General features: G+C 40.1%; 1 protein-coding gene across 1 annotated transcript in view; it reads right to left on the bottom strand.

The window, feature by feature from the left end:
- The window catches only part of egfem1 (EGF-like and EMI domain containing 1), a 59441-nt gene that overhangs the window by 27354 nt on the left and 17639 nt on the right, over nt 1-14448 (bottom strand). The window contains exons 5-11 of the mRNA XM_072392680.1: nt 11721-11843; nt 8098-8220; nt 3894-4019; nt 3555-3677; nt 2346-2468; nt 324-461; nt 59-181 (exon numbers count right to left, since the gene is read on the bottom strand). Of these exons, the coding sequence (XP_072248781.1) occupies nt 59-181; nt 324-461; nt 2346-2468; nt 3555-3677; nt 3894-4019; nt 8098-8220; nt 11721-11843 (879 nt within the window). The remainder of the gene's footprint in view (nt 1-58; nt 182-323; nt 462-2345; nt 2469-3554; nt 3678-3893; nt 4020-8097; nt 8221-11720; nt 11844-14448) is intronic.

Below are 14448 nucleotides of genomic sequence, written 5' to 3'. Positions count from 1 at the left end.
CACAGAGAACACTAAAAAGGATCAGTTAGATAATCTGCTAACAATCCAGCGCTCTTACCATCACAGCCACAGCCGTCTGGGTTTAGTCTGTGGCCAGCTGGGCAGCTACACTCGTAGCCGCCTGGATAGTTTCTACAGAAGTGGCTGCAGCAGGACTCCTCATTGACACACTCATTGCTATCTGAGGAAAGAAGAAGGTGTTGAAGTGTTAACCAGAATGAAAAAAGCTGAGAGTTTGAAAGCTAATGTAAATAAAATTGGAGAAGAAATCATTTTTTAAAAAAAAACTACGCAGTATGGTTTACAGACAGAGAAGCTCTCACCTACACAGGTCTTCCTGTCTTGGTCCAGCTGGTAGCCATGGTTGCAAGAGCAGAGGGGGCCGTTGGTGGTGTGTTCACAATGATGAGAGCAACCTCCGTTGTTCTTCTCACAGCTATTCACGATCTCCATCTCAATGCCTAGAGATGAGAGTCAGGTCAGGCAATTCAATTCATCTATATAGTACATTTAAAAACAACAAACATTAACCAAAGTGCTGCACAGAAACAGATCGGAAGGTAGAAAAATAGATGAAAACAGTATAAAACAACAACAAAAAAATGTTTACAAATAATGAAATTCTAATCAATTAAGCAATTAAACTAACAACTAAAAATCTGATTTTCCCAAGGGTGATATTAGTAGAGATTTTAACTCTGTTACTGAGGAGGAGGCTGTCCTCCAGTGTTGGAGCTGCAAGTGAAATGGTACAATCAGCCAGCTCATAAATATGTATCTCTGAACAACTTAAAGCTGCTGATTCAGTGGCCCCAATGGTAGACCATTATCATAGCCAAAAGTGGCTAATCTTGAGTTTATAGGGTATTCCCGGTGGGCCCTTTAACAGTTGGATGTTCCAGTCACAAAGATAGTTTTCTTTTCAGTGTGAACATATTGAATATGTTCTACACTTATGGCTGCGCATCATCAGGATTGCATTAGATAAGACAGATGCTATCACCTGAATGAGTTCCCCTGTTCCAGATGGTTAGATGGCAACCTCACAAGTTCTTTTCAACTCACATTCATGAAATTTCAAAGTAAAGAAAGAGATGATGAGTGTAAAATGCGATTTCACAGAATGCTTATCAAATGTCGCTTGACAAGGGAAAAAATAGACTAAATCTTTAAGAGATTTAAAGTATGAGCTCCATGTGCTGTAGAATAATCTCTTTATCTAATGCTTTTGTAGCCTTTAAGCAGCAAATAATCCAGTCCATGATGATGACCCAGAAAACAGTTGTGAGGACTCTGGCTGCTGAGAGAAGAGGAGGAATACAATTATGAACAATATGTGAATACAAATTACTGCCTGTTTAGTAGAAAGCGAACAAGGTGCACATATGGAGTCAGCATAAATTCTGGACTTTCAGAGGTTTCTGACCCTTACATTAAAGATTCAAAGGACAACAGAGGTCTATCATATTACTCAGAATGAGATCGAGCCCAATCAATTTTATTTGTCAATTTCACATATATAAATTCAATGTGCTGCATTGCAACTTTGATGTAATATCAAAAGTTAAGTAATAGGTTCAAGCTGTTAAATCACTAACTCACTGGCTCAGGAGCTCTTATGTTACTGTGCGGTGAAAAGGAAATCTTTTTCCATCACAATGTAACAATAATAAATCAAGTAACAGGGATGTACACCCTGGTTAGACTGAAGTGAAATAGTCGTTCTCATTTAAACTAAATAAAGCTAACTAGTAAAACCTGCAAGAGAGAAAGAACCAAGCTGTTGTTTAATTTGTCCAATTTCCTCTTCGTTGATAAGTAGAGGGTTAGGCACGGGCTTTTTTGGTATTGATTTGCCTACAAAGAGCCATACTTTTGTGTGATATTTTTCAGTGGCAATAGTTCTCCAGGATTTCTGAAGGTCTTTCAAAATTATCCTTGAGACATTGCCTCACTTGTTTTCATTCCAGTCCAGTGGAATAAAAATACTGAATATAAATCATTCAAAGCAGTTCATTTAAGGGGTGCACCAGTGTTGTGTCTACACAACAGGCAACTAAGCAGTGAGACTTTTTTTAAATAGCATCTTTGATTCAGCAAAGTGGGTCCCAATGAGCTGTTAGGCAAAAACGTGGCGGTGTACTGTGTGTCATTAAAATAGTTTGAGTCAACTCATCAATTGGAAGACAAAAGAAGAAGTGTCTGGCAAAAAAAAAAATCTTCCCCAGAGCCCAGACGTTACTCAACATTACTGAAGGAGTTTGGGATCACCTTCGCAGAAAATATCCAAAAAACGTTTTTGAATGTCCTTCAAGGAGGATTAGATGGATACTGTTTATACTCACGGTAGCACTGCTTGCCATCAGCACCAAGTTCGAAACCTGGATGACACACACAGCTAAAAGAACCCAGCATGTTGACACAACCATGGGAACACTTGGCAAGGCTGGTAATGCACTCATCGATGTCTATGGGACACAGATAAGAAATCATGCAGAGGTGCTTGTTCAAAAATGATAAAATACATAAACAGAAACAAATTGTTGAAAAGATTTATCTGCCTCCCTGAGTTACAAAATACACAGCACAGTGTGTCTTGGTGTCATTTAGACACAAATTGATGGTCCAGAACCTTTTCCACACACTGATACATGTCTTCTTGCACTCATATCATTCCCTTAAATGAAGAATCCTGACCCTCTTGGCCAAAAAGCAAGAGCAGATGGATGTCATGCTGCATCAATGCACAAATATGCATGAACACAAAATGTTCAGACATACATCTCAAATTCACTGTGTGAATCTTTGTGTCCGCACACTCACAGTTACAAATATTTAAGGCAGCTTCAGCTTACATAGAAGTTGCTATATGTAAATGAAAAGATAAAACATCCAATCACTGGAGCTGGATTTCTTATTAAGAAATATAACTACATATTGTTTAACTAATAGAAAATATTACAAACGGCTACCACCTTGAAAATGGTGTGCAAAAGTGTGTGCAAATGATGAAAAAAACAAACAAAAAAAGCACTTCATTCCAAAGAAGATCTTTGTCAGGGCTCAGGTTACTTATCTTCTGCAGGTGGGATAGAAGAAAAGCAAGTAAAATGGATTATGGGACAGTTTCCTACCCTGAGTCTCAACCTGATTCAGGTCTGATGTGGGCCAGATTTGCTTTCCAACTGGAGAAAACCCATCCGTGTTATAGCTGTGCAGTGATTCTTATGCTTTTCCATTTATTGAATGATTTACAGAGTCAGCACAAAGGGTCGGGAGCCCATTTTTAGATTGCTTTGTGTGTATATCCCTGAAAAGGAGATATTTTCCAGTACAAAAGAGGGGCTATAGCACTGAAATAAATAACGTCTCACACTTGCATCATCCTGTTGTTATGAAGCTCACTTTTGATGTGCTGACCTTTACACACATAAAGGATGTAGCATGTAAGCTGGTACAGAACCACTACTTTACATTTTTGACAGTAGTTTTTGTGCACATACAGTATATGTATGTTAAAAAAAAAGAGTGTGAGAGAGATACATGATGCTCACCTTCACAGTTTTTGCGATCTCTGGCCAATAAAAAACCAGGGCGGCAGCTGCAGTGAACTCGGTCGCCTTCTGAAATGCACAGCTGGGCGCAGCCTCCATTCCTCTCCTTACAGAGGTCCCTCACTAACGCACAGAAGACAACAGATACACATTTCCTACAATTCCTACTATTCCTACAATTAAAAGAAGCAAAAAAAAACTTTATTTGCACTGCACTTTGGTTCAGATCACAGCAGTGGAAGCACCTTGGAAAGACAAACTACAGTAGAGGTGTAGATATACTTTTCTGCTGTTTGTCTTCTTGTGCATTTTAGAACATTTATTGACAAGATTACTTACATTCACAGTGCCTCCCATCTCTCTTCAGCTGGTAGTTCTTCCGGCACACACACTTGTAGTGATTGTTGCCCATGTCCACACACTTGTGCTCACATCCACCGTTCAGCACAGAGCAAGAATTCACAGCTTTGAGGCAAAACAAACACAGAGGCACAGATGGTAAATAAGCACAAAGCCCATCAACTTAGATGCCCCGGTCTAGTTTCAGCTTTAATGGTTGTAAAACTTTAACTCAGAGAGGATGACAGATAGACTGAATTTGTTGGCTATCAAATACGGCTTCACACCTCAAACTCTGCAGCAGTATAATAATGGAAAACGCTTGGGTTAAAGCTGAGAACTGGAAAAAGATATCCAGTGCAGTTCCAGTGGGTACCCCTGATTACTTTCTAATGACATTTCCATCCTGTTGCTCCTGTGACTTAATGATGTGCCAAATATGAATATTAGCCATATTCCCTCTGGGCACTCTCACCCCAGACACGATGACACAGACCGGCTGTAAAACTGAAAGTACGACTGGTTTTTAACACTGATGACTTCAGCAGGTACAATTAACCATTCATCTGGTTCCATACTTGAATACAAAGCTGCAGCAGGCAAATGACATTAAGAAACATATAGACCATAGGCAACAGAGGAGTGCATGTTTTCAGAGAGTAAAAAATCCCCTAATTGCCGACAGATATATTGTTGCTTAAAAATGTACGAATCTACATAATTACCTGATTCACCTTTTAAATCATATCAGAATTTCTCTGTAAATACAACAAGGCTTAGCACTTCCATTCCTATGAGTATTATAGCATGTATTAAAATATTCTAATATGATATTTAAACTACGATATATTCTTCCCTGCATTCTCTTTGACTGGATGTAACCACAAAAATTAAGAGCAGTCGAAGACTGCATAGCTCCACCAGACCTGAATAAATAAAATAAGTAGAAAAAAACCTGGATCCTGATCTTGACCCCAATAAAAGAATGATCCTTCTAAACCCATAAATAAGTTTTTGAGTCAAAGATCCGCTTATAAACAGATAAACAAACAACTGGCAACATCTACATAAAGCCCTTGGTGGAAGTAACAAAGAGTTTGTGAGGCAAGTCTCCAGGGAACCAACAGAGACCACATGTTTGCTCCATATGTGAGCTAACTGTCAGCCTTGAACACAACATTTCAGATGTGCATGTTTTTATTGCAGTCCTAAAGCTCGAACTCTGTTAATATTTATATACTGAAGAACAGCAAAGGTTCGAGGAAGTTACCTATTGGAAAAAAAAATGTTAAAGAATTTCTGACTGATTTAAAGCATCCACAGTTTAGATACGTCCATACTGTTCTCATGTATGCAAGTTCAATATGTTTTGAAACTCGTTGGTGTTAGGGTTTTGTATACAGGTGGGATCCACCAAAGACTGAGGGAGAAAGGTGAGTAAAATGATGGGTGATTTATTTGCAAAGGAACTCTTGAATTTGTGAACAGATGGCAGAACAGGAAGAGGATGGCAGGTATTTCTCCGGAAAGGAGGCTTATGACAGGTCAGTTGTTGGTTTAAATATTGGAGCGAAAACAACGGGCTAACTCTAGGAAACATGAAAGGTACAGTGTACCCTCATTGTGCGCTATAACTTAAGGCAAACAGTTGTGAGTTGTAAGTCTTTCAATCTTAAAAGGACAAATAAAGCAAGAGAGTTTCTTTGACTCCGTGCAAAGGGAAATATTGTGGGATGACAACCAAACATGTTGCCCAGGGCAGTAGATGGGGGGCCTGGTCAGCATATTCACATGAATTCTCACTGGCTCTCAAAAGGGCAGCACAGCACATCCAACCCTTATGGCAGCGATTAAAGTGGCTCTGAACAGAGGGTACAGCAAGGTCATGTTCTATTGACTGAAACAATGGGGGTTGGTAACCTAAAGAGCACTCGAAGGGTGATTTCCGGTGGCAGGGCTGATGAGTGAATCGTGAGCATACTCAATCCAGGAAAGGAATTCACTCCAGGTGCTTTGGTTAGCTCCTGTAACATAACGAAAGGCTGATTCCAATTCTTGGTTAATTCTTTCAGTCTGGCCATTAGTTTGTGGATGAAAACCAGAAGAACTGTTGTGCCAAGGGCCTTACAAAAGGACTGTTAAACTTGAGAAGTGAATTGGGGTCCTCTATCACTGACTTTCAACCAGGAATTCCTGAAACCTGGTCAATAGGTCAGTGCTTTGTGTAGCAGTGGACTTACTTAGGAAGACCTATGAAGCGGGCGGCCTTTGAGAAGCAGTCAACAATAGTCAATGTTACTGTTTTGCTTTATGATGAGGGGAGACCAGTAACAAGTCCAGTGGCAATATGTGACAAGAGGCAACTGGGAATGTGGAGCTTACCATAGCTTGGCTGGTAGGATGCCTTTGCACAGTAACATTCTGTACAAGCCAGCACAAAGCAATGTGTGCTCGCCACCATAGGGGGCCAGAAAAAGGATTTCTGTAGAAATGTCAAAGTATGGTTAACAACCAGGATGACAGGTGAGCCAAATAGAGTGTCCCCACTATAATACTTTTGATCTCATAGAAGAAGGTACGTATAACCAGGCAGTACATTACCAGGATCTGGCTAATCCTGCTGTGTCTGTTTGATCTTGACCTTGACTTCCCACGTAAGGGAGGTGATAATACAGGAGGGAGGAAGGATAGCATCAGGCTTGGAGGATTCAGACTTGGAGCATCAGGCTTGGAGGGTTCAGAAGAAGCAGATTGATAGGTTTGAGGTTTCATGAGTCAGATTGGTAAGAGATGGTGAAATCAAACCTCCCAAAAAACAGGTCAGAAAGGCTTGGCGAGAAATAAGTCTCTTTGGCTGTCCCTAGATAAGATCAATTCTTATGATCTGTCCAGACAATAGATGGATACTTAGTGCCTTCAATGTCACCATTCCTCCAGGGCATGTTTGATGGCCAGTAACTCTTGCTTGCCCACGTCATAATTCTGTACAGTAGGATTCAACTGTCACAAGAAAAAGGCACAGGCATGAAGCTTTTGATCCTGATCAGAATGCTGAGTGAAAACAGCACAAACTCCAACATCAGAGGCATCCACCTGAACAATAAACTCCTTAGAGGGGTCAGCTTAAGTAAGAATGGGGGCTGTAACAGAATGTGACTCGAGTTCATTAAAAGCATGTTTCGCTTCAGTGGTCCGTTGGAAGGAGAAGGATGAAGTGAGCAGCAATGCTACTGTAGTCCTGGCTGAAACAACAGTAAAAGTTAGAGAAGCCCAAGAACCTTTGTAACTGTTTTCTTATAGTTGGTGTAGGCCACTCTACAACTGCTTTAACCTTTCAGGATCTACTTTAATCTTGCCCTGCTGAATGATGTAGCCGAGGAAACTGGCAGGATCTACGTGGAACTTCCAGCTTTGACAAAAACTTGTTTAAGAACCTGTTGTACGCGCAAGGTGTGTTCTTCTTGGTTACGTGAGAAAGTGAGAATGTCATCAAGAGGATGTCGTTAATGAGTGCCTGGGGCACAGCAGGTGCATTGGTTAGACTGAAAGGCATCACTAAATACTCAAAGTGGCCCAGTGGAGTGTTGAAAACAGTTTTCCATTCATTTCTATCGCAAATACAGACCAGATGGTAACAGTTTCGTAAGTCCAACTTGGTGAATATTTGGGGCCCACAGAGTATTTCAAAAACTGAGTTGAGCAGAGGTAAAGGATCGTTGTTTTTAACGGTGATGTTATTTAACCCACAACAGTCAATGCAAAGGTGGAGAGAGCCGTCTTTCTTATCCACGAAGAAGAAACCTCAGGGGAGCAGATATACAGTTTCCTAGTGGGTAAAGGAGCCCAAACACAGGGAGAAAACATGGAAAAAACCCAACTAAATACCACTGACCCTGGCAGTTTGTAAGGATGTTTGTATCAGCATGTTTTGCTGTTTATTTGTCTCCACAAGCAAGCTCAGAAAGTTGCTGGTTTCACATGTCAACCACTGGCCACCAAAGGTGCAGGTAGAAGTTTTATTTTATGGTTTGTGACTGTAGCTTCTTAAAGAAAATATGGAGGGATAGATTATGTGTTGCATCAACAGTCTGATTGTTAGCGAGAAAGCCAATACACACAAACTGTCAAACTATTCCCTTTAATAGTCAGTTTAGTCTATCTACAGAAACAAAACTTCATGGATCTATCTAATAGTAGTACTTACCAATGCAGGTCCGACCATCAGTGTGCATGCGAAAACCTTCGCTGCACTCACAGTGATAAGACCCCGGTGTGTTAACACATGTTTGCTGGCATCCTCCATTAAATTCCTCACATTCGTTTATATCTGACCACAAACAGAATAAGAATTGGCATTTTATTTATTTGTATGAACAACGTGCATAGATAGAATTTCACAAGGAAAACTATTCATTCACAGAGCCTGGCTATATGGCTGGCATAAAAATCCCTGCCAGAGGAGTCATTACAGATCCCACTTGTCACTTGTCGCACCTTAACAGACTTTTCCCGTCTCTGATTTCATTTACAAGCATGCTGGTTGTGAATATTGCAAAATCAGAAACACACATAAACAGCCCCTAAGCTTTGGCCATTTTTTTAACTTAAAAACTGGAGCTTTGCCAAACAATGATGGATTGACAATGCTGTGAGAAAACTATGCTAAAACGAACGGCTGTCCCCAGTTTCGTACATATTTTAACAATGAAGAAAAAAAACAGAAAGCCTTTATCAATGTTTCTGTATATTTTGTCAGCAGTATGGCAAACACTGCAAAACATTGATCTACCACTTGCTTCAGGAGCAAAATTCCACACTAAACCTGCATGTTGACTGCTCTTGGACATGTAAAGCCTCTTTGGGGTGAATGATGAATGGCTTATAATGCTGTTTGTGCACTACGCATGGAACCAATTTGTTTCCTGCACACTTCCTCAATAGATGGTCCACATGGCTTTTCCACAGAGAGCAGAAGCAAACTGTGAAGACAACATACCAGAACAATCCATTCAAGGACAATAAGACATAACTACACATCTGGGCAACATATATCCGCTGAACATCCTCCTGGTTTTCATCTCTGACTTTTCAACTCACTTTAGCAATGACAGTGTTGTTGTGTGCAAGGCAGAAAAGTGTTGCAGTATCAAATTTTTGATTTTTAAGAACATCTGGCACAATTTATTTGATTGTTTAGATTCTTCAAAATTTCCAAGGAGTGCATCTATTACTAATAAATTACAAATTGTTTTGTGTGCGTTCATTTTTGCATGAATTCAGATCCATGGGAACGGGTATCTCTAAAAGTATCTTAAGAATGCTTTAATCATTTCGTGTCACGTAGAAGGAGCTACCAAGAGGAGCGCTATCAGAGTTTGGTCAGCTTAAAGGAAACATTTTTGTTTGCATAGTTTATTTGAACATCTGCATGATGTTGAAATACTATTCAGCAGCCTGTGATATTTGTGCCCGTGAAGCAGGAGTATTAGTACTTTTGAACATCCAGGAAGCTTTTGTTGAGGATTTCTCTCATGCAAAAGAGCAAAAACAGAGGGAGATTTGTCAAGGTTAATGTACTTATTGGTCTCCTTATGTGAAAGGATTTCAGAGGGAGAGACACAATGGCACCTTTTCACTGGAGAATAAAGTGGAGTGTGTGGGAGCAGGGCCGGGAGTGGTGGCGGCGGTGTCGGAGGTCAGGGGGCATAAGATCTGAATGGTATCGTGTGACACCGTCTGGCTCTGAGCTGGACGGCTGAGCCAGCACCTACAAGCAGACTAATGACAGACTGAATCTGTGGAAGCACTGCTTTAGAGGCTCAAAAGGGAAACAGTTGGTCTGAATGTTAAAAGAACTGAAAATACGATTTAAGAAAACTGGAGGCAATGGGGTTTGGTAGCAAAATTCTAAATTTGTGTGCTTTCATTTGTCATTTTAAAGGGACAGAAAATTGTCAAAGTCAGTGGACACACTAATCTGTCAGTTTCCTTGATAAAAACTAGAAAAAAAATTTACAATCATCTGTAACTTTTTCTTACTGGTGTAAACAAGGCATTTTCCCATAAATACGACCACACATACAATTCACACAAAAGCCTATAAAAGAACTCTTCAGATGATGGATCTGCTTCTGCTGGACTCCTCCAGTTATCCAGTAATCTCTCAGGATTTGAAATTATTACAGATTGACTACATCCTTTTCAAAAGGTTAAAGGTCAAGGATACTTGTTCACACCTGTGACACACAGGCCTTAGTTCCCAGTAGTAGTTGTGCATATTTTTGTTAGACAAAACAGAGAGAGGGTGAAAGCATATGATCTGACAGAAATCACATAGGATGATAAATGTTTTAGCCCTGGAGAACAGACAGGTTTTTTATAGTACCGGTTTACTTCAAAATATGCAAACAAAATGCCCAAAACATGCAAATAGAATAATTAAAAAACAAGAATGAAATAATTCAAATGTGTGAACAAATTGTATCGAATGCACTTTATGTAGTAAACATTTCCGCTCAATGGCAAATTGATTCACTGCGCATGCATAAAACAGTCGTCTAAGCATATTTCAAGCAGGAGCTGTAGTAAAGCAGCTGAAGCAACCGTGGGGTCCGCTGTTGTCCGCTCTGAGCGGTTCATAGAAGACTCTCAACAGATTTGCAAGGCATGGGTCATGTGAATGACTGCAGCAGAAAGTCTCATTATGTGATTTTTCCAGAACGCAACTTTGATGTGACACACAATTAAAAACAGAAAGACAGGAAGGATGAAAAAGTGGGAGTAAAAAAAAGATACTCAATTGAATGATACTTTATCAAACCCTAATGCAAAATTATAACATTCATTATGAATAGTCATTGCCTCGTGTAACTTTAAAACCTAATTATTCAGTGTACTTATGATGTAGCATCGAAATAATTCATGTTTTCCTTCTCTGCATGGATATACTGATTGGGACTTGGCAATATAAGGTCTCAGACATACAGCTTTTGCTGCTGTTTTGAAGCTAATCTGCTCCTCATCTTCTTAGTCTGGTATGTTGTTTTTCTGAAAAGAGATTGATCCAGGCACATGCGTAATCCACGCAAAAAGTCTGTTGAATATATTCTTAAATATTTTGGCTGTTGTGGAGGGACCCATTGGACTCTCGCAGGTGGGTGGCGAAATTTTCATCACGCAAGCCTGGAGCAGTGTGACATGTTAACATGCAAAAGTCATGCAACATTTGTTCGGGACTTCTTGTAAAGAGTTCCCACCCAGCCCCCTTCTAAAGCCTCAAGAACATCTGTGGGTGAGACACGTGTCACCAAATATTCTGGAGCACTTGCTGCCACTGTGTGATTGAGCATGTGTGTGTGTTGGTGAGAGTTTGCCCTTTCCGCTGACCTGTATGCCACTTTCTGCATGCTCCTCGCTACTCCTCGGGGAGTAGGAACCAAACTGTCTGCTCTTTCTCCTGAAAATATCCTGTGTTCATGAGTGAAACAGCTTACGACTTAAGAAGCAGGAGGGAGGACCACCACAAAGTGGTTGAGAGGAAAACAATAAAAATTCTGTTGAATGTGTGCAAAAAAATTAAAAATACGGTTTCATGAAAATCGGTAATGGCTGAAGCATTGATTCGTAGAAGTCAAACTCCCCTCAGTGCATGGGATGGTCCGAATCACAATGGATATTTTGCACTGGGTCAGAACCAAAACAGTAAACTAAATGTATTTAGATTTGCATCGTAAAAACTTCTTCATTCATAAAACAATCAAATCCAGCTGGTCAGAGAAAGCCTGTTTGTGTTTGCGAAGCATCCAGATCCCTATCAGTCCATCTTACCTTGACAGGCTTTGCCATCTGGGCCAAGTTTGCTGCCTTCAGGACACTTGCAGTAGAAGCTGCCAATGGTGTTGCAGCAGTGCCCCTCACAGCCGCCCTCATCGACCTCACATTCGTTAACATCTGAAAGGAAAGGATTAAATGTCCAGGTTTACCAACGTAACACAAAACCCACAGAATGGTAAATCGTATGCTCTTGTATCGAGGCTTTTAATCCTACACTGATTCAACAAAGTGCTTTTGCAATGTGTCTCTTATTCTTTCATTCACACACTCTCAAGCAACAAAAGCAGCACAGGTGCCATTGATGGGGGAACGAATGGGGTTCTGAGTCTTGTTGAAGGACGTCTCGGCATTTTGTAGGACTAGAATTAAAAACAACCAATCCTGCCATTTGTGGATAACCTGCTCCGTTACCAAAGTGGCAGCTGCTCCATAAGGCTATTGTGAGGTCTGCAGGATTCCTTTTTCCTTATCTTCCCCCCTTTCAGCCACTTTGACTTACAGTCGTTCATTTTTCCTTTTCTTTTCTTCCCCACTGATTATAAGCAGCTTGTCTTCCACTGCAGTCTCTATAGAAATGGATAGAAATGCTTTGATGTCACTGAAAGCCCAATCTTTTAAGGACCAGTGCACTCAAACAACAAAATAAAAACAGAATATCCGACTTGTATCCTGCATATATAGATAACAGTTCAATCTTTTCCGTGTTGGTTCACTGTTTAAGTTTTGCAGCAGAAACCAGCAGGCTGCTTGTTCTGGTGCGGCGCAATGATTAGGATCAAGTGCATCACCATGAATGTCATCACAATGACTGATCTGTGAGATGTGTAATGGAACATTCTATTTAGCCTTATGCTTGTGTCTCATCATGCTTAAATCACTTGTAAGACTTGATATTCATTCCCAGGCATTAGATGCATCCGGTTTTTCCAGTACAATATTTCTTTTGTTACTTGTGAAACCCGGTCTCCCTTTCCCAGGCACTAGAGAGATAAGATGTTTCCAATCAAACAATTCAGCATTTCATTGTTCATTTTGGCTTGTGAACTCCACAAGGCCGTCCAGCTCATCAGAAGATAAGAAGAAGTTAGCTCGCATGGTCTCATAAGTTTTCTTCTCCTGCGTTCAGGTACAATACGACATGTACGTAAACTGTAAGTCAGAGCTACACTCTGACACAGGTGCTCTGTGTTGAAGTCTTGCTCTCTCTTGTACAAGAACTGTTCAATAAACCTGCCTGACTGTTTTTCACCTTAACAGTGCTTGGATAATCATTATTATTTTTTCCACCACAGATGTTAAACAAAAACAAGGGCTGTAAATCTTAATGTAAGACTAAGAAGTGACTACTGACACTGAACAACTGGACAAGATCTGGTTGATGTCATGCATATCTGCAGGAAAAGAGGAAAGTATTGTGCTTTACTGCATTTCATCACTTTTAGTATTGTAAAATATGAAATGTGCACTTTATGTGCACTTATTCTTCATTGAAATCGCTGTTGTTTAAGCAGTTTCCCGACATTTAGACATTGTTTAATCTTACAGGCAGAAATAGTATGTCTATCAAAAAGATGTAAGACATGTCTAAAGCCTGTCAGTTGGCGCCCTATAGCGACCTTACTGGAAATCATCTTACTGGAAATTATAAAAAAGAGAACATGTCAAATCTTTCTGTGTGACACAGTGCTGTATGACCGTGGATAAGAAAAATTAGATGCTGACAAAGAAATGGACCCCATGTCAACTGAGGTGGAAAGGGAAACTTATCTAACATTTTGTCCTCGTCTGTTAAAAAGATTAAATGTGTCCCCTTGTTGTACATTTAGCAACAGCTTGTTTACTTTTGAGCAACAGGAAGTTTCAAAAGAGAAACTCGGAGGCCCATTTAGGAAAAGATACAGGGGGTAGACAGCAAAAAGAAAAGAGCTTGCTGTACAGAAACAAGATGTTTGGCAGCTTAAAGACTGAAATCTTCCTGTAAACCTCTCTGCCCATACAATTGTGGTGTATCAGACTACAGATGCTTTGTGAAATTTACCAACAACAGCCTATGGCTCTTCTTTAACAAACAGGGAAGTGCATCTGATCATTACCAGCCAGTAATTGTTTTTTTTTTTCGTTTTTAACATTCAGCAGTATAATACCAGCTGTATATTGTCGTAATCCCTAAATGCCCTGGTGTCTAAGTATTTATGTCAACGTTAATCTAAAGCACATTACTTTAAAAAAAAAAAAATCTGTTTTAGATTTTAAAAGGCTGAATGAGGACACTTGGCAGAACTCCCGTTTTGGTCAAGGAAGCAGAATACTTCTATGGATGCAAATTGTCCAGCCGTATAAGAGGACCACAGTATACTATGAAAAGTTTCTGCCTCCAAGCATGTAAATTAATCTGCACACACACAAAAAAAACACTAATGAAATTTAGTATGACGGATAGAGCTTGGGTAAACTTATCAAGCTATGCATGGAAGATGCATTAACAGTAGTAAATTCAGAAAAAAAAACTGTAGCTGTGACTATTCTTAAGTTAAAATAAAGACTTCAAAAAGCTGTAGAATTCTGCAAGACCTCAGAAACTAAGGATGGGTCGCCATATTTCTGTATCAGGCCACACCCACTCTTAGTTTCTAGGGTCATGCAGGTTTATCTGGAGAAACTTCTGCAGATGGTGACGAGCCGTGCAGATTTTTGATTTTTGTCATCGTTGTTTTCCTCAACA

The sequence above is a fragment of the Leuresthes tenuis genome, unplaced genomic scaffold (assembly GCF_036924035.1).
Source record: "Leuresthes tenuis unplaced genomic scaffold, fLeuTen1.0.hap1 SCAF_9, whole genome shotgun sequence".
NCBI classification, from domain to species: domain Eukaryota; kingdom Metazoa; phylum Chordata; class Actinopteri; order Atheriniformes; family Atherinopsidae; genus Leuresthes; species Leuresthes tenuis.
This window is presented reverse-complemented; position numbering and strand designations above follow the sequence as displayed.